The sequence below is a fragment of the Tarenaya hassleriana genome, unplaced genomic scaffold (genome assembly GCF_000463585.1).
Source record: "Tarenaya hassleriana unplaced genomic scaffold, ASM46358v1 Cleome47, whole genome shotgun sequence".
In the NCBI taxonomy this organism is placed as follows: domain Eukaryota; kingdom Viridiplantae; phylum Streptophyta; class Magnoliopsida; order Brassicales; family Cleomaceae; genus Tarenaya; species Tarenaya hassleriana.
In genome coordinates this window covers 712,418-730,815 of record NW_010967396.1, presented here as the reverse complement: position 1 = coordinate 730,815, position 18,398 = coordinate 712,418, and the positions used below count along the sequence as shown (strand labels likewise).

Sequence of the window (18,398 nt, the reverse complement as noted above, 5' to 3'; positions counted from 1 at the left end):
TCCCCACCCCTAGGGCATCCACGTCTCGGCTCGTTTTATCCGCTGGCACACCACTCTCTGAACCTACAGAGTTTCGAGCCATTGTTGGGAGTTTACAATATCTTTCGCTCACTCGACCGGACATTAGCTACGCCGTGAATAAACTGTCACAGTTTATGCACATACCCACAGATGCTCATTGGGTGGCGGTAAAACGCGTCTAGGTAGTGTATTTTTATTACTAGTTCCTCCCCTCTCTAGTTTTTCTGTTTTTACTAAAAACGGATTATCGTAAGGATTTTCGTAAGGATTTTCATCGCTATTATAGTCTAAGACAATTTTTTCAGTTTCATCAGGTTATTCTTCGGGTATATAAAGAGCGGCTAATAATGTTGATAATTTTTCTATCTGATCATTTAATACTTCCATTATATTTTTGGTGGTGATCTAATTCGAGAATTAGTTTGATCAATAATAATTAATTCTTTTGCTTATTTCTTAAAATAATTTTGTAAATCTTTCATAGTGATATATCTGTTTTGATTTAGTCGTTCGATTATTTCTTGTAACTGTTCTATTATTTCTAATATTTTTGGTTTTTCATTTTCATCTGGATCTATTATTTCTTTTCCTTTATTTTTTGTAATAATATGGTTTACTAATTCTTTAGCTTCGTTAAGTTCTTTTATTATTTGAATTTGTCTGTTATTATAATTGTAATTACTTGTTGTTGTGAGTATTTCTTTTATATTTAGTAGTAACTCTTTTAATTCAACAGTTGTTTCTTTAATTAATTTTTCTATAGTTTCCTTTATAGTTTCTGTCATCCTATTATTGTTTTAATATATTCTTTTAATTCTTCAGAGTGTTGTTTCACTTCTTTAATACTTTTTTCTTGTAGATATATTATTTCTTCTAATTTTTTGTTTATATTTTTAGTTTCATCTTGTTTTTCATAGTTTTGTTCGAATATTTTTATTAATTTTTGTAGTTGACTTTCTAAATCTGATTTTATATTTTCAATATTTCTTTTTAATTCTTCGTGATTTTCTGGATTTTGATGTATGATTCCATAGGAAATCATTTCAACAATATTATTTAGGGTACAACCTATTTTCTTTATTTTATTTTTGAGATTATGATTAGTATATCATCAAAGATGGTACCAATATAATATCGGCTTTGATTATGAAGATTTTTAGGTATTGTTATCACCTTTCCTTTATAAAGAAATCCGGGATAACACTCATCTTCATTAGTTAATATTAATGGTAATCCTTTCGAAAAATCAATTTTTTCGTTATCCATAATCGTTACCTTGCTCTGATACCAAATGTAAATTATCAAACTAATCGAAATTTCTTATACAGCAGAATTTTATTTTATTTTAATTTTTATTTTTATTTTAATTTTTAATTTTTTATTTTTTATGTTAGGGTATTTAGTAGGGTTAAATAGGTCATTTTACTACTATTGGAGTGTAGATTCTGATAGAAAAATTTATTACAATTTCAGGGATGTATCATTGATAGCCATGCGACGCTTGAGGGGTATTCTTGAAGTTTGTCCTTCTAAATGGGGATTGGCCTTTATTATTCGCTAGCCGTTGTGAAAATAAATCTTTCATAATATTACATTTTTATTTCCACAAAGGTATTTGAATCATATATTTATAGATATTTATAGGTAAATAAAATAAACTTGTCTCATTTTTTTACTAACGATTAATTTGCTGTTCCATTGATAATTTCACAGAAGTGGAAACTTTTTTTTAATTTAAATGTATTGATTTTTATTCGGCTTTTGGAATAAAGGATGTTGTCTAAATGTGGAGAAGTGCTAAATGACGGTCGGAGACTTGGAGTTATGCATTTTGGATAGATTAAATGTCAATCTATACAAACCTATATGAACTCTTTTATATATATAATATCATGTACTAGATTCTAATAGTAATTATATTTAGTAACACTGTTGTTGTTGTTGAAACGAGAAAATAAATATATATGCGGAGGTAAATATGACCGCTAGATATAATTAAAAACTTAGCGATACAATATCAATTAAAAAATGAAATAAATATTTCATATTTTATTCTATTTTTTATTTCTTTGATTGTTTATATATTTTTTCCTATAACTATACAATTTGTAGAATTGAATTGAATGTACAAAAGTTGAACAATTAATTATTATATTATAAATTGGAATGAACTATCAAAAGATAATTATATATAAGCAATCTTAATGTAATAAGCACGTGAAGTGATTTTAATTTTTAATGAACATAGAAGTCGAAACTTTTTACTGTGAGTGAACAATTACAGTGTTGAAAGTTGAACTCTATTTTTTGAACCAATCACGTTTACAAATACCAACGAGAATAATTTGTATTTACCCACCATCTTACTCAATTTATTCCTAAGAGTCAATTTAGTCAGGGGCATTATCCAAAATATCATCTTTCTACTAAAATTAATTCTGCACATACCATCCTACAGATATGACTATGTGACCAAAATAATCATATGGTCACGTGATGGTCATATTGGTCATAACGTTAAATTTATGGTGATCACATCAAGTCACCATGATCACACCTTATATATCATACTAATCATTTGGTGAAATCATAAAAATTTTAACGTTGTGACCAATATGACCATACAAATATTCTGATGACATGGTCACATCTGGAAGAAGGTATATGCAGAAGTAGTTTTAACTGAAAGAGGGTATTTTAGATATTTTGCCATTTGGTTAGTCACCGAATAGTATAACCGTCACCAAATCGAATTCAACATAAAAAAAAATTGAATGATCATCGTTTTTTTAAAAAAACTAAAATTTAACCAAATCAATAGAAAATAATCGGAAAAACTGATTTTCTTTTTGAAAAAAAGTATATTGTAACCATAAAAATCATATAAGAAAAGAATGATTGTAGTATTTGAATATAACCGAACTGAAATAAGAAATGGTTAGCCACCCTAATTATTAGGGCATCTATACTTCATAAGTTCACATTCATACATCGAATAGAATTCTCGACAGTGATTTTCACAAACACTGCGATTCCTCGGACAAGAAAATTAAAATTTTCCGTCCTAGGATCGACAACAAAGATACAGGAACCAAGATTTGGGTTCATGTACCAAAATAAAATAAAATAAAAATTATTCACCATTTTACATTCCAAATCATGTAAACACCCTTAAATAGTATAATCATAATACAGAGGAAGCGTGGAGTAGTCAGATACATCTCCCTTCACAAACGCACCGCCGGCGGACACTAGCAGCGGCGCCAGAGGATGACGAAACGACCGCAGACGCGCCGCCGCCAGCGTCCGCTTCTGCATAGCGATCAAAACGTTGTGCCACGTGTTGACCCTTGATTGGGCCTTCCCGTGAACGCCGACGTTCATCTCCGACAAATCGTCTGACCTTACCGCGATTACTTCCTCCGCCGTCGCGCCGTCGAGGATCCAAATGAGACAGGAACAGAACCCTTTTGAGATTTCTGAGTCGCTGTCGGCTCTGAACCTCATCTTCCCCAACTCGTCGATCTCAACGTCTAACCACACCTGAGTCGTGCAGCCCGTGACTCGGTTCGCCGGAATCCGGGCCGACTCGTCCAGCGGAGACAGAGCCGCCGCGTAGAGCAGGAGGCGTTTTACGCGCTCGATCGGCTCCGACAGGGATCGGAACTCGGACGCCAAGAGGCGGAGCTTGTCCGCCGTCGATACGACGGCGGGGCTCACCGGTGTCTCCGTCTCCATCACCGTCGCCGGCGATGAATTCACGGAGAATTCGCGCATTCGAGAGACAGGGTTCGACCCAAAATTCAGACTCGTGAATCTCGGAGATTTCAGAGAGAATCTGGGATTTCTGGGATGGAACGAAGCCTCCCTCGTGGGTCTGGTGCGAGGAGGAACAATCGAAGGAGGAAGAGAACCAAGGGACTTCATAGATGGTGAGGTCATGTTTGGGCAGAGAGAAAATGGAACGGAGAAGGAAAGAGAAAATGAAAGAAAATATGAGAAAATGTCGGAGAAAATAGAGGAGAGATTTTGAAGAACGCGAGGATAATTTGCAGAAAACGGAAGTGGAGAAGGAAGATTCACTAACGAGCCAAAAAAAGAACAACCTTTGCGATATGTTTAGAAAAAAAAAAAAAAACTAACCTTTGTCCAGTTGTAAGAAAAATCAAATTTGATTGTGTAATTGTCGTATTCATAAGTAGCATAATTAGCAAATAAAAAATCTAGACTTGGAATCCATTCATATAGTAATATTCAATATTAAATAAAATAGCAGAAAAGGGAATTATCTAGTTAAGACAATGAAGTAAGACTATTCAACGAAATAATTATTTATTTGATGCTTTTTCCAACAAAAAATAGGTAAAAAAAAAAGATGGTAGTGGGTGGCAAAAGGAGCACGAGAATTCCGATTTCGCCACTTCTATAAATCAATTCATTTTTGTGTCTCCAACTTGCATGAATTTTGATTTATTTATTTATTCATATATTATACGTATATGGGCATATGTGTATGGTATATCGATGTCGGGAAAATAGACACGTGTCCAAAAATTTATTAGTATTCCAAAAATTCAGATTTTAGATTTTAAAAATTAATTCCAAAATTTAGATATGTACGTCTAGTTTTCATGTACACAAATCAGATATAACCACATCCGATGTATAATATAGAAAAAATCATAGATGAATTGTTTTAAGGATAAAAATCACATTAAATTATAATTATATCTACCAAGCAATCTGGGAATCTGACGGCTAGGAATCGCCGCCATCGTGCACGTGCCAAAGTTTCCACCTACCTGCTTCCCATGAAATATGAAATATCTCACAATAAAATAAAATAATGCGATTGTGAAAAATAATAATAGAATCATGCAAAAGAGCATATTCCTCTAATGATTTTGGGAAAAGGGCTATGGATATAATATTTAATATTCTAAAAGATTTGATTTCATCATAGCTTACGTTATGCAACTTGAGAGTAGGATTTATTTCGAGATAAAAATTAAAATTATGTGAAATACATATAAAATGGATTAAAAATTATCACTTTTGGACTAATGTTATCTAATTCATGGATATACATTACATTATCTATCCTCATTACATTGAAGATTTTCAACAAATATTCATTTTGTAGTTTGAACTTTGAGCCACTAATTATGAATATATTGAATGTTTATTTGGTAATTTCAATAAGTGACATAAGATATAGACATTTTGGATTTTAGTTTGAATATACTTTACTTGTGTTTTAGATTAAAAACTATATACATATATATTAAAATTTTATCGGGATGAAGAGATTTTCTGGCGACAAAAGAGCCGTGCTCTTTGGTTACAAGAAGGCGACAAGAATTCTAAGTTCTTTCATGCTTTTACAAAGCATCGAAGAGCAGTGAATAAGATAACGTTTCTCCTAAATGACAGAGGAGAGGAAGTCTTCGATGAAGATGAGAAAGGGCGTGTAGCGGTGAAATATTTTGAGGATCTTTTCACATCTCAAGGACAAGATGATTCACAATTACTACACGAATTTCCTAGGAAAATAACAGAGGAAATGAATAGAGACTTGACAAAGCCAGTTACGGATGATGCAATAAATCCTGATAAAGCTCCGGGACCTGATGGCATGACAAGTGGTTTTTACCAGACATATTGGGATGAAATTAATCAAGATGTGGTGGACGAAGTAACACGATTCTTCAGTGTAGGAATCTTAGATCACAGGCTAAATCACACACACATCTGTCTCATTCCGAAGAAGGAAAAACCTACCAAAATGGTAGATTTCAGACCAATAAGTCTGTGTAATGTGGCGTATAAGATAATTTCAAAAATTATTTGTAATCACCTAAAGACTATCTTGACGGATATAGTAATGGAGACACAAGTAGCATTTGTAGTGGGGAGACAAATATCGGACAATATCCTGATAGCAAACGAGATTGCTCATGCTTTATCAACAGATCGAGTTTGTCAGAAATCGTTCATGGCAATTAAAACTTATATGAGCAAAGCTTATGACCGTGTCGAATGGCATTTTCTCAAGGAAGTGATGAAGGTAATGGGGTTCAATCAAACTTGGATCTCATGGATCATAACTTGTGTAACGACAATATCTTTCTCTGTTCTTATTAATGGACAACCGCATGGAAGTTTTGAGGCACAAAGAGGACTACGACAAGGGGATCCCTGATCTCTATACCTTTTTATTCTTTGTGCAGAGGTTTTATCATATCTCATTACAAGCGCAGAATCAAAAGGAAGATTGATAGGGATCCAAATAAAACCAACATGCCCATCCATCACGCATCTCTTATTCGCAGATGATTCGTTATTTTTTTGCCAAGCAAATCGCCAAAATTGTGAGACTATCACGGAAGTCTTACAAGTTTATGGAGCATTTTCTGGTCAGTTGGTAAATGTTTCTAAGTCCTCTGTAATTTTTGGTTCCCGAGTTCCGGGAGATATTAGAAATGAGTTGAAAAACATCTTGGAAATTGACAAAGAAGGAGGAGACAGTTTATACTTGGGATTACCAGAACAATTTGGGAGATCAAAAAGCAGTTTGTTTGCTTATATAAAAGATCGCCTACAAAGCTGCGTTAATGGGTGGTATGAACGATTTTTATCCCAAGGTGGGAAAGAGGTACTGCTTAAGTCTGTGGCTATGGCAATGCCTACATACGCTATGTCGTGCTTCAAACTACCGAAAGGTATTTGTAAGAAATTAAGTAGTGTATGTTCACGATTCTGGTGGAGCAAATCAAGCGATTCAAAAGGTATCCATTGGCTTTCATGGGACAAAGTTTGTCGTCACAAGAAAGATGGAGGAATCGGGTTTAGAGATTTTGAGAGCTATAACATAGCACTATTGGCTAAAAAATATGGAGACTCCTTCAAATGCCAGAATCTTTGCTTACTCGATTATATCGGGGTATATATTTTGCGAATGGAAAGTTCTTAATGCATCTCTTGGTAAGCGACCTTCATATGGATGGCGAAGTATTTAGTCGGCAAGATTCTTGATACTGCGAGGGTTAAAACGAGGTATTGGCTCGGGGTCACAAACAAATGCATGGATGGAGCCTTGGATTATGGATTATAAACCACGTGCAGGTCAAGGACCGGAAATATTATTGTGTCAGAATCTTAAGGTGTCTGAGCTAGTTGATGAAAATGGCAATTGGAAGGAAGATATTTTAGTCTCTTTGTTTAATCAAAGAGATGTAGAAATAATTTTGAAGATATGTCCGCCAAACCGTGTTTGTCAGGATGTCTATAGTTGGATCTTTACAAGACATGGATCGTATTCGGTTCGATCAGGATATTGGATAATGGAGAAAGTATTAAAAAAGGAGAACAAAGAAAATGCAGTGGAAGAACCTAGCTTCAACGATCTCTTGTCAAAAGTATGAAAGTTATCTATACCGACCAAAATTAAGGTCTTCCTGTGGAAGACTATCCATGGATGTCTGTCCGTGCAATCACGTTTGATGACGCGATTGCTTACAAAAGAATCACATTGTGTGATATGTAACTGTGCCGAGAAAACCATTAATCATGTTTTATTTGAGTGTCCTATTGCTAAGCAAGTCTGGTAGATGGGAATTTCTTTTGGAAATGATGATGGTTTTTCGTTTAGTTCGATTTATGCCAACATAGACTGGCTTCTCGCTCTAAGAAAAGGTACAGAACGTAAAGCTCGTAATTTTTTGATGTTTCCTTGGTATCTTTGGCGGATATGGAAGAACCGCAACGCACATATTTTTAATCAAAAGGAATATCGACCATTTGAGACAGTGGCAAAAATTAACGAAGACTATGCGGAGTGGCGAGCTACCACAGAGTGTAATGAAACATAAATAAATCATACAAGTCGGGAAATTATCCCGTGGATAAATCCCCCGATGGGTATGGTGAAATGTAATGTTGATGGATCGTGAAAAGCTCAAGATGATTTTTGTGGTATGGGATGGTTACTAAGAGATCATGAGGGTAAAGTTATTTGTTGGGGTGCCCGAGCAATACGGGCTTCTGAATCCCCTATGAAGGTAGAATTTTCCGGACTACTATGGGCGATGAAATGCATATTACAAAGAGGTTGTAGGGCTATGCGATTGGAGATGGATGCGAAAGAAGTTGTAGAAGAGATCAATAACAACAAGAAGTCGTTAAGTTGGCAGAGATATACTCAAGAAATTGAAGTGCTTTGGGAGAGGTTTCCGAGTATCAGTTTGACTCATATACAAAGGACTAGTAATTCTCCGACTGATGCGATTGCGAAATTTGCGTTGAATCGTAAATCTCTTTTTGTCTTATGTTCAAACTCCTGCCCTGAGTGGCTTTCTCGAATTGTAGCGAAGGATTGTCCTTCAACTTATTAATTTAATCTATTAATTTTTGTGGAAAAAAAAATTAAGATTTTAATTTATTTTTTTATTCGATTTACATTTTATTAATATAATTTTTTTAAAAAACGCATGTAGTTAGTTTTGAAGATAAAATTAAAATACGTTTATGTCTTACAGCTTCGTATGTGCAAAAAATAAATAAACGTCTTTAATAAAATATTCAAAATATGTATTCAAATCATTAATAAGTCAGACAATTTTGGACCCCATCCAATTTCGCATTTAGTGGACGATAAATGTTTCCAAGGTCAGAGAGTATTATTTGTCCGTGTTAGATTTCATTCAATTCGTTTTCAATTTTTAGTAATAACAATCTTTATTTTCTAAAAAAAATTACGATTTTTTTTTATTGTTAAAGAATGTTCAGGCAAAATATCCAAAATACCCTTCTTATGCTAAAACTACTTCTGCACCTACCCTTCTCCAATTGTGACCTTGTGACCAAAATAATTGTATGGTCACATGATGTCACATTGGTCACGACGTTAGATTTTTGATGATTTTATCAAATGATTAGTGTGATATGTAAGGTGTGATTATGATGATTTAATGTAATCACCATAAATTTAACGTTATGGTCAATGTGACCATCATGTGACCATACATAAATTCTGGTCACAAGGTCACAACTGGAGAAGGGTACGTACAGAAGTAGTTTTAGCAAAAGAAGGGTATTTTGGATAATGCCCCGAATGTTCGTTTATAAGAACATTGAAACTATCTTTTTTATTTGTTTTTCGGTTCAGATTCAATTTTTCGATTTTAAAATATTATAATCGTAAAGTTTTTATATCGAATTTGGTGCGATCACAAGCATTAATTTACTTTATACATATATATATATATATGTATCTACTTTTCCTGTTTAAATGTAAAAACTACATCGGATACATTAAGATGCGTGTCAAAATGTAACCAGTTGTTTAATTAAAATGATTGGAAACATGAATACGGATGTGCATAAATTATTTATTTTAAAATTATTTTGTCGAAAGTTGAAAATTTAATACTCCATATATTTATATGTATAATATATATATATATATATATGTGTGTGTATTGTTTAATTAAATCCATTATCCTGTCTTGGTAGGACTGCTTGGGGGGGAAAACGAAAATCTCAGTCAATTCCTGGTTAACACGCGCCATTGATAATGTCGATCTTCTTCTCCTCCACAGAGATTCCGCCATGGCTTCCTCTCCTTCTTCTTCCTCCTCTGCTTCTCCTCTTCGCTAAACTTCTTCGCTCTCCCAAGAATCTCCCTCCATGTCCACCGACCCTGCCTTTCATCGGAAACCTCCACCAGCTCGGAAATCTCCCCCACCGCGGCCTCCGAGATCTCTCCCGGAGATTCGGCCCCGTCATCACGGTCTTCCTCGGAAGCGTACGGACGGTAGTGGTTCACTCGCCGGAGACGGCGGCAGAGGTTCTGAAGATCCACGACATCGATTGCTGTACTCGCCCCAAATTGTCCGTCTCGAAGATCTTCTTCTACGACGGATTGGATCTTGGGTTTACGCAGTGGAGCGATTACTACAGAGATGTGCGTAAGCTCTGCGTTCTCGAGCTGTTCAGCGTTAAACGAGCCAATTCGTTCGGGTACGTGAGGACGGAGGAGCTGAGTCGACTCGTCGACTCGCTCTCCGAGTCGGCGGACTCGGGATCTCAGGTGGATCTGAGCGAGATGCTGATCAAGTACGTCGCGAACTTCACGTGTAGAGTGGCGTTCGGAATGAGCTTCAGCGGCAGCGGAATCGACAATGAGAGGTTCCTGGAGGTGTTCACGGAGGCGAACAGGGTGCTCGGAAAATTCGCGGCGGAGGACATTTTCCCGGTGGTCGGATGGATAGTGGATCGAATCACTGGGCTCGACGCCACTCGGAAGAAGAGCTTTCACGATCTCGACGCGTTTTTTCAGCAGACCATTGATGATCACCGGAAGAACAGGAAGAGCGAGGAAGGGCGAGAGGATCTAATCGACGTGCTCCTCAAGTTACAGAAGCAAGACACGAAGCTCGGATCGAAACTGATCACTGATAAGCACATCAAAGCCATTCTTATGGTGAGTTCTCGACCCATCTCATCTCTAAATTTATCGGATTGGACTGAACCAATCATTGCTTCGACCATATATATCGGATACCCATATGCCTAAATGTGTCTGGCAATAGATTAGCATGGGAGAATGATACAAGAACCGAGAGATAAGTTAACAGAGAACAGGTGACACGATACCCATTTGGTCTGAATGTAGTAATCACTATTTCAGGACATATTCTTGGCCGGGACAGACACTTCCTCGATCACCATAGATTGGGCGATGGCGGAGCTCGTGAGACACCCGCGAGTCCTGAAGAAGGTACAGGCCGAGATCCGAGAACGCGCAGGAGATAAAGGAGCGGTAACATACGAAGACCTCGGGGGTCTCGAATACATGAGAATGGTCATCAAGGAGACATGGAGGTTACATGCCCCATCCGTGATTCTGATACCAAGAGAAGCAATGTCCAAGTTCCAGATCAACGGCTACGACATCTACCCGGGAACTCGGGTCCACGTCAACGTCTGGGCGATTGGACGTAGCCCGGATGTTTGGAAGGAGGATCCGGACGAGTTTATCCCCGAGAGATTTGTCGGTAGGGACATCGACACTAAAGGGACAGACTTTGAACTCCTGCCATTCGGAAGCGGACGCAGAGGCTGTCCTGCGATGTATATGGGGCAAACGACGGTGGAATATACGCTCGCGAACCTTTTGTACCGTTTCAATTGGGAACTGCCGAAAGGGATGAAACCGGGAGATGTGAGCGTTGAAGAAGCACCTGGTCTCACCATCCACAGAAGGGACCCTCTCGAGCTTATCCCTGTCAAGTATCAAAGCTCTTTGAGAGAGGTTATCAAGGAATATTAGATGAATCATTTCTATTTAAAATAAATTTGGTATATTTTTTTCGTTGTTAATTCGAAAAGTTCATCGGATTTTCGACCAAATTGCATTTCCCTTAAACCGAGGAGATTGGTCGGATAATTACCACTTAAGATGACCTCCTCCCCACACAGGTGCTCGAACCTGGATTGTCGGGACTGAGTTTTTCTCTATTCCTTACCATTTGAGCCGTCGATCGGATAAATTTTGTATAATTTCAAAATATATAAATACTATTTGTGTTTGATATGAACGAGATAGGAAAAAAATTGTTATGGTTCGTTTCTTTTTTTTTTCTTTCGTTGTCAAAATGGTATCGGAGTTTCGAAACTCGTATTCAAGTATTCCAAATCCTCCTATGTCTGAATCTCTCATTTTTGAGCAACAAATTCCACGATATTTTCCAAAATCCGGCAATCCAATCCATGTTGCTACTAGATTTCCGGTTCATTCGGTTTCTGATTTCATCTTTGGTTTGAATCATGGTTTAGTTTGTTAGAATATTTTATAAATATTCGTAATTAATATGATTCAATATTGAATTTAAATCATGGATTTTGTAACGACAGAACCTTGTGATGTTAATTTCTGCATAAAGTTCTGTTAATTGTTTAACAAGTGGTATCAGAGCAAAACGATTATGTTTTATTAAGATCTTTGAAACAAATAAGAACGATAAGATGTGTACCTGAATATGTCTTCATATTGACACAAACGAAACCGGTTGTAGTCTTCTGAATCTTTATGCACTTTAAGACTTACAAACGAATGAGAAGAATGTAAGAATATTTTGTGGTTTTTCGCTATATGTATGATCCATGAACCACTACCATTTATAGATTTAACTATCTGATATTTCCTAAAACGCCTATCAAGTTATAGGAAATTACTTTTTGGTATCTCCATATTAGCTCCTAAACTTTATCGAAATTATGATTTAGACACATTTCATAAATGATCACATTTATACCTTATTAATAGCTAACGTTACAAAATTCATGATTTAAATCTAATACTGAATCATATTAATTGCGAATATTTATAAAATATTCTAACAATCTTCCACTTGATTCAATATATATGATTTTGGATTATTTTTAGAGAGCTCAACAACATACTATTATTTCGTAATTTTATTAATCTGGTCCATTGAACGTATAATATAGGATATTAGCATCTTTTATCATATTTTTTCAATATTGGATTTAAATCATGGATTTTGTAACGTTAGCTATTAATAAGGTATAAATGTGATCATTTATGAAACAATTTTAAATCGGTTAATTATGTGGTACATATGTGCGTATATTGATTGATTAAGAATTGTAAGATGTATTTTTATTTATTAAAAACAATGATTCACTCATAAACGTGTAAATATATCAGATCCAGTTGATATATTTTCTGTATATTGACGATTTTCAATACATACATATATATATATATATATGTGTTTGTGCGTGAAATCAAGTTTATATATATGGATATTGCTTTATATATATATATGAAAGAATTAATTTTCTATATTAGTTTTATCAGATAAAATGCATATGAGTTTACTTGGTTATTGATTTTGAATGAGACCTTACTTTGTCTTGTCTTGGGCATCTTGTCTCATGTTGTCTGCATATCATGTCATGTCTGATGTTGATTGTCACAACCATGAATTCAGTGTCCGAGTAATTTACCTTCGTAATTTGAATCTGTATGATCTGTATCCCTCTGTACGATATATTTAAGGCAATAACCAAATATTCAAATAAAAAAAATAATATTCGTTTTATTTTGGATATTTGTTTTTTGCTAAATCAGAAGCGTTTTTGGAAAAAGTTTCTAAAGAGTTTTATAGGTAACGGAAAATATTTGAAAATCTGCTAAAAGTTTTCCAATTATATGATTATTTGCTCATTAATTTCAGTTTTGTGAAATTTTATAAAACTGAAATTTAGCATTTGATTATAGGTATAAATCTCGAATTAATTATAGAAACTTGATATTTATAACCTAGAGAATTCAGTTTCAAAATTTATTTTTGAAGAACATCTGTTTTGATTTAATTTTATTAATGAGATTATATATGTTTTTGGCATATATTAGTTTCCGTTACAAATGTTATAATTAAGGTAATTGGGTTTGAGCCCATCAGTATTATTTTTTAAAAATTATATATATATATATATATAAATATTTGGGCTTGGAAGCCCATTACGGTATGGACATACGGATAAGGGCATGATAGCCCGATTTAGAACGGACAATTCGGACATACGGATTAGGGTTTGACCGCCTATTTCAGAACGGACGACTGCGAGTACACGTTGTGCGACTCATTTAGAGGCAGGTCGTGACTAGTTAGGCATAATAATTATGTTGAAGTATATTGGTTTGTACGTGATTACAAGTAATATATATACGTATATATATATAGATATATTTTGGCTTAATATTCAATTTTTTTTCTATATATAAGAAGGGAGAGGAGGTTTTCGTGTGTATATATATATACACGGAATAATGACAAATTAAGCTTTTAATATTCTATTTGATTAATTTGAGTTCTGATGTAAATAAAATTAATTCATCCAGAGAATATTATAAAGAATATTTTTAGGTATAAATTTCATGCGAAAAATTTATCAGCCCAAAAGAATGAATTTTTTGGGCAGAAATTTATTACATATATTAAGTAATAAATCAGAATATCATAAGGATTACATATGATTATTGAATCGACCCAAAGGAAGATTCAATAGATTATATGAGATATTCATGATTTGATTACTATGTCGAATATGCCACATACAAGTTGATTTTTGATCCAACGATAGAACGTCAATGTTGTATGATGTATCGTATGTGTTGTCATTATTTGCACGAAAGACTTTTTTTTCCTTTCTTTTCATTTAGCTATTGCTACCGCAATAAACATTTCAGCTTCGATGAATTCGGTCCCGATGCCTACGTGAAAAAATTTTAAGGCATGGAAAGAGAACCTCATGATAGTTCTCGGTTGTATGGATCTGGATTTGGCCATGCGTGTTGATGCTCCTGCTGATCTTACACCGGAAATTATCGAGGATCAGAGAAAGGAACATGAACGTTGGGAGCGTTCCAATCGTATGTGCCTAATAATCATGAATAATACAATTCCAAAGGTTTTCCGAGGTTCCATCTATGATGATAAGAATGTGAGTAAGTTCATGAAAGTAGTAGCGACTCGTTTTCAAAGAAATGGGAAGTAGGAAACAAACTCGCTTTTGATGAAACTAATTTCCAAAAGGTACAAGGGAAATGGGAACATCCGGGAATACATCATGGAGATGTCTGATCTTGTTTCACAGCTCAAGTCACTCAAGATATATTTGTCTGATGACTTACTACTGCACTTGATATTGCTGTCTCTTCCTGCACAGTATGAATCCTTTAGGATCACATACAACAAGCCAAATGGTCTCTCAACGAGCTCATTTCTCATTGTGTGCAAGAAGAAGAATGATTGAAGCTTGAGAAACCCGAAAGTGCTCATCTTGCGGTCTCTAGGAAGGACAAGAATAAGAAACGTCCTCAGAAAAGGGATGTTGCTAATGGTCCTATCAAGAAGATACAAAAAAAGCAGGATAAGAGTGGCATGTACTTCTTTTGTAAGAAGATGAGACACATGAAGAAGGATTGTACTGACTATCATGGATGACTTGCAAAGAAAGGTAAACTTCTTACTTTGGTTTGTTCTGAAGTTAATTTAACTTCTGTACCACGATACACTTGGTAGATAGATTCTAGTGTTACTACTCACATAAGTGTATCAATGCAGGGTTGCCTAAGCCATCGGAAACCAAGTGATGCTGAAAGATTCATCTATGTAGGTGACGACAATAAAGTTGAAGTGGAGGCTATTTGCATTTTTAGATTATTATTGAGTTCTGGTTTTTATTTAGATTTGGATGAGACATTTGTTGTACTGTCATTTAGATAGAATTTGGTTTCTAATAATACATTGGACAAATTTGGTTATTCTTGTCCCTTTGGAAATGGTTTATTTCGTATTTTCCGTGTTCGAATTTACTTGATACTTGTACTCTCTCTAATCATGATAATCTATATGTGCTTGATACAATTACTTCATATCATGAAACATTGCATGTTAAAACCCGTGGTACAAAGAGAAAATTAGATGACAAGATTTCTGCAAACTTATGGCATAAGCGATTAGGTCATATATCCAAACAAAGGATAGATCGCTTAGTTGCAGATGTAATTCTTGACATATCCGACTTAACACATTTTCAAGTATGTGTTGAATGCATTAAGGGAAAACAAACAAACCAAAGACGGTTAGGTACAAACAGAAGCAGTGATGTCTTAGAACTAATACATATGGATATTTGTGGACCATTTCCTACAGTATCTTGGAATGGTCAACAATATTTTATTTTGTTCATAGACGATTACTCAAGATATGGATACTTGTACCTAATATATGAGAAGTCCCCAGTTTTGGACATATTCAAATCGTATAAATCTGAAGTAGAGAATCAACTAGGCAAAAAGATTAAAGCAGTAAGATCCGATCGTGGTGGCGAATATTATGGTCGCTATGATGGATCTGGTGAACGTCTTGGTCCTTTTGCAAGATTCCTTGATGAATGTGGAATAGTACCTCACTATACCATACTTGTAACTCTAAGTATGAACAGTGTATCTGAACATAGGAACATGACTCTTAAAGATATGGTAAGGAGTATGATAAGTCACTCTACATTACCAGAGTCATTATGGGGAGAAGCGACTAAAATCGCTGCATATATCCTCAACAGAGTTCATACAAAAGCAATTAATAAGACCCCTTATGAACTTTGGACGGGTAAGAAACCAATCGTAAAGCATTTGCATGTATGGGGTTGTCCAGCAGAAGCAAGGTCTTACAAACCATCAGAAAAGAAACTAGACCTGCGTACAATTAGTTGTTATTTTGTTGGGTATTCAGAAAAATCCAGGGGATACAATTTTATGATCCCAAAAACAGATCGATATTCGAAACTGGAACAACCCATTTCTTTGAGGATGTTGAGTTTGAGAGTGGAGATAAGGCGTGAGAAGTTGCATTTGAGGAAAAATATGTTCATCTTCCCATAATAATTGGTCATGATATAACACATCTAGGTCAATCGGATAACATGCAACTCCCCAAACTAACTCAAGAGGTTCTTCCGGATAAACCAATTCAAGAGGTTATTCCGGATGAACAAATTCAAGAGGTTATTCTGAATGAACAACCTCAACAACCTTAAGAACAGTTGGCATCAAGAAGGTCAACTAGAGTAAGGAGAAGTGCGATTCCAGACGACTATGTCGTATATCTCCAAGAACACGGAGAAAATGTTGGATTATTAGAAAATGATCCAATAAATTTTCGTCAGGCTATGCAAAGTTCAAACTCTCAAAATTGGCTTGAAGCTATGAATGAAGAGTATAAATCCATACAAGACAACAATATCTGAGAACTTGTTTCATTAGCTGAAGATATCAAACCCGTATGTTGCAAATGGATATTTAAAACAAAATGGGATTCTACAGAAAATGTGGATAAGTATAAAGCTCGTATTGTAGCAAAAGGATTTACACAGAAAGAAGAAGTTGACTATAAAGAGACTTTCTCTCTGGTATCTTCGAAAGACTCGTTCAGAACAATAATGACACTTGTAGTTCATTATGATTTAGAGTTACACCAGATGGATGTAAAGACATCGTTTCTTAATGGAGACATTAATGAAACATTAATCTATATGGTACAACCAGAAAACTTTATGATCGGAGATTCAAAGGAAATGATTTGTAAATTTAAGAAATCTATCTACGGGCTCAACAAGCATCCTGCCAATGGTATTACAAATTTCGACAGATTATTTGTTCATACTGACTTGAAACAAATGTTGTAGAAGAATGTGTATACTACAAGTTCGTCTTATTAATATTGTATGTTGATGACATACTAATTGCCTCTAATGGTATAGGGATGTTAAATGGGACTAAGGCTTTCCTGTCAAAGAACTTTGAAATGAAAGATCTGGAAAATACCGCTTTTGTATTAGGAATTCAAATACATCGAGATAGAACTCGGGGTATACTTGGATTGTCTCAAAAGAACTATATGAAAAGAATATTAATAAGGTTTGAGATAAAAAACTGTAAAGAGGGGAACACACCCATTGCTAAAGGAGATAAATTTTATCTTGCGTAATGCCCAAGAAATGAATTAGAGCAAAAACAGATGCAGAGATTCCTTATGCATCGGTTGTAGGAAGTCTCATGTATGCTCAGGTGTGTACACGTTCGGATATTACGTATGCAGTTGGGATGTTGGGAAGGTATCTACATAAACCAGGGATGGATCATTGGAAAGCAACAAAACGGGTTTTAAGATACTTAAAAAAACCAAACATCATATGTTAATCTATAGAAAATCAGAAAATTTAGATCATTGGTTATACAGATTCTGATTTTGCTTGATACCAAGACAGTCGTCGATCCACGTATGGTTATGTTTTTCTATTAGTTGGTGGAGCTATATCATGGAAAAGTGTTAAACAAACACTCACGACAGCTTCAACCATGGAAGCATAATTTATAGCATGTTATGAGGCATCTAATCATAGAGTATGGCTGCGAAATTTTATCACAAGGCTGCGAATTATGAATAAAATAGAAAGACTACTTCGACATTAAATGAAAACGAAAATAAGTATTACAACATGGGAACCCGTATGATGGGTTTGAGTTCGGATTTCAAAAATTTAGAAAACAAGTATACGATGATACCGTATATATATGAAAAAGATAAAATTATTTTTATATTTCTAAACTATTTACCAAAATATCTAGAATTTTATAATGTTTCTATCATCCGAACTCTTTCAAATTTCAAAATCATTTAATATTTTTGAAAAAAAATCTATAAATATATGCATATTTTCATATTTTAAGAATTCTTAAACTCCAAAAGTGTTTTCAGATCAAAATATTATTATTTTAC

At 34.9% G+C, this 18,398-nt stretch overlaps 2 protein-coding genes across 2 annotated transcripts; one reads left to right on the top strand and one right to left on the bottom strand.

Annotated features, from left to right (window-relative positions):
• Positions 1–2,944: 2,944 nt before the first annotated feature.
• Positions 2,945–4,165, bottom strand: LOC104825552 (sufE-like protein 2, chloroplastic). The gene has a single exon (XM_010557905.2). The coding sequence runs from the start codon at positions 3,961–3,963 to the stop codon at positions 3,193–3,195; it is 771 nt and encodes a 256-aa protein (XP_010556207.1). The 5' UTR covers positions 3,964–4,165; the 3' UTR covers positions 2,945–3,192.
• A 5,363-nt stretch (positions 4,166–9,528) lies between these two features.
• Positions 9,529–11,617, top strand: LOC104825551 (cytochrome P450 71B6-like). Its single transcript, XM_010557904.1, has 2 exons — positions 9,529–10,504; positions 10,712–11,617. Exons 1-2 carry the CDS (start codon positions 9,596–9,598, stop codon positions 11,351–11,353), a joined length of 1,551 nt encoding a protein of 516 aa, XP_010556206.1. The 5' UTR covers positions 9,529–9,595; the 3' UTR covers positions 11,354–11,617.
• Positions 11,618–18,398: the final 6,781 nt, after the last annotated feature.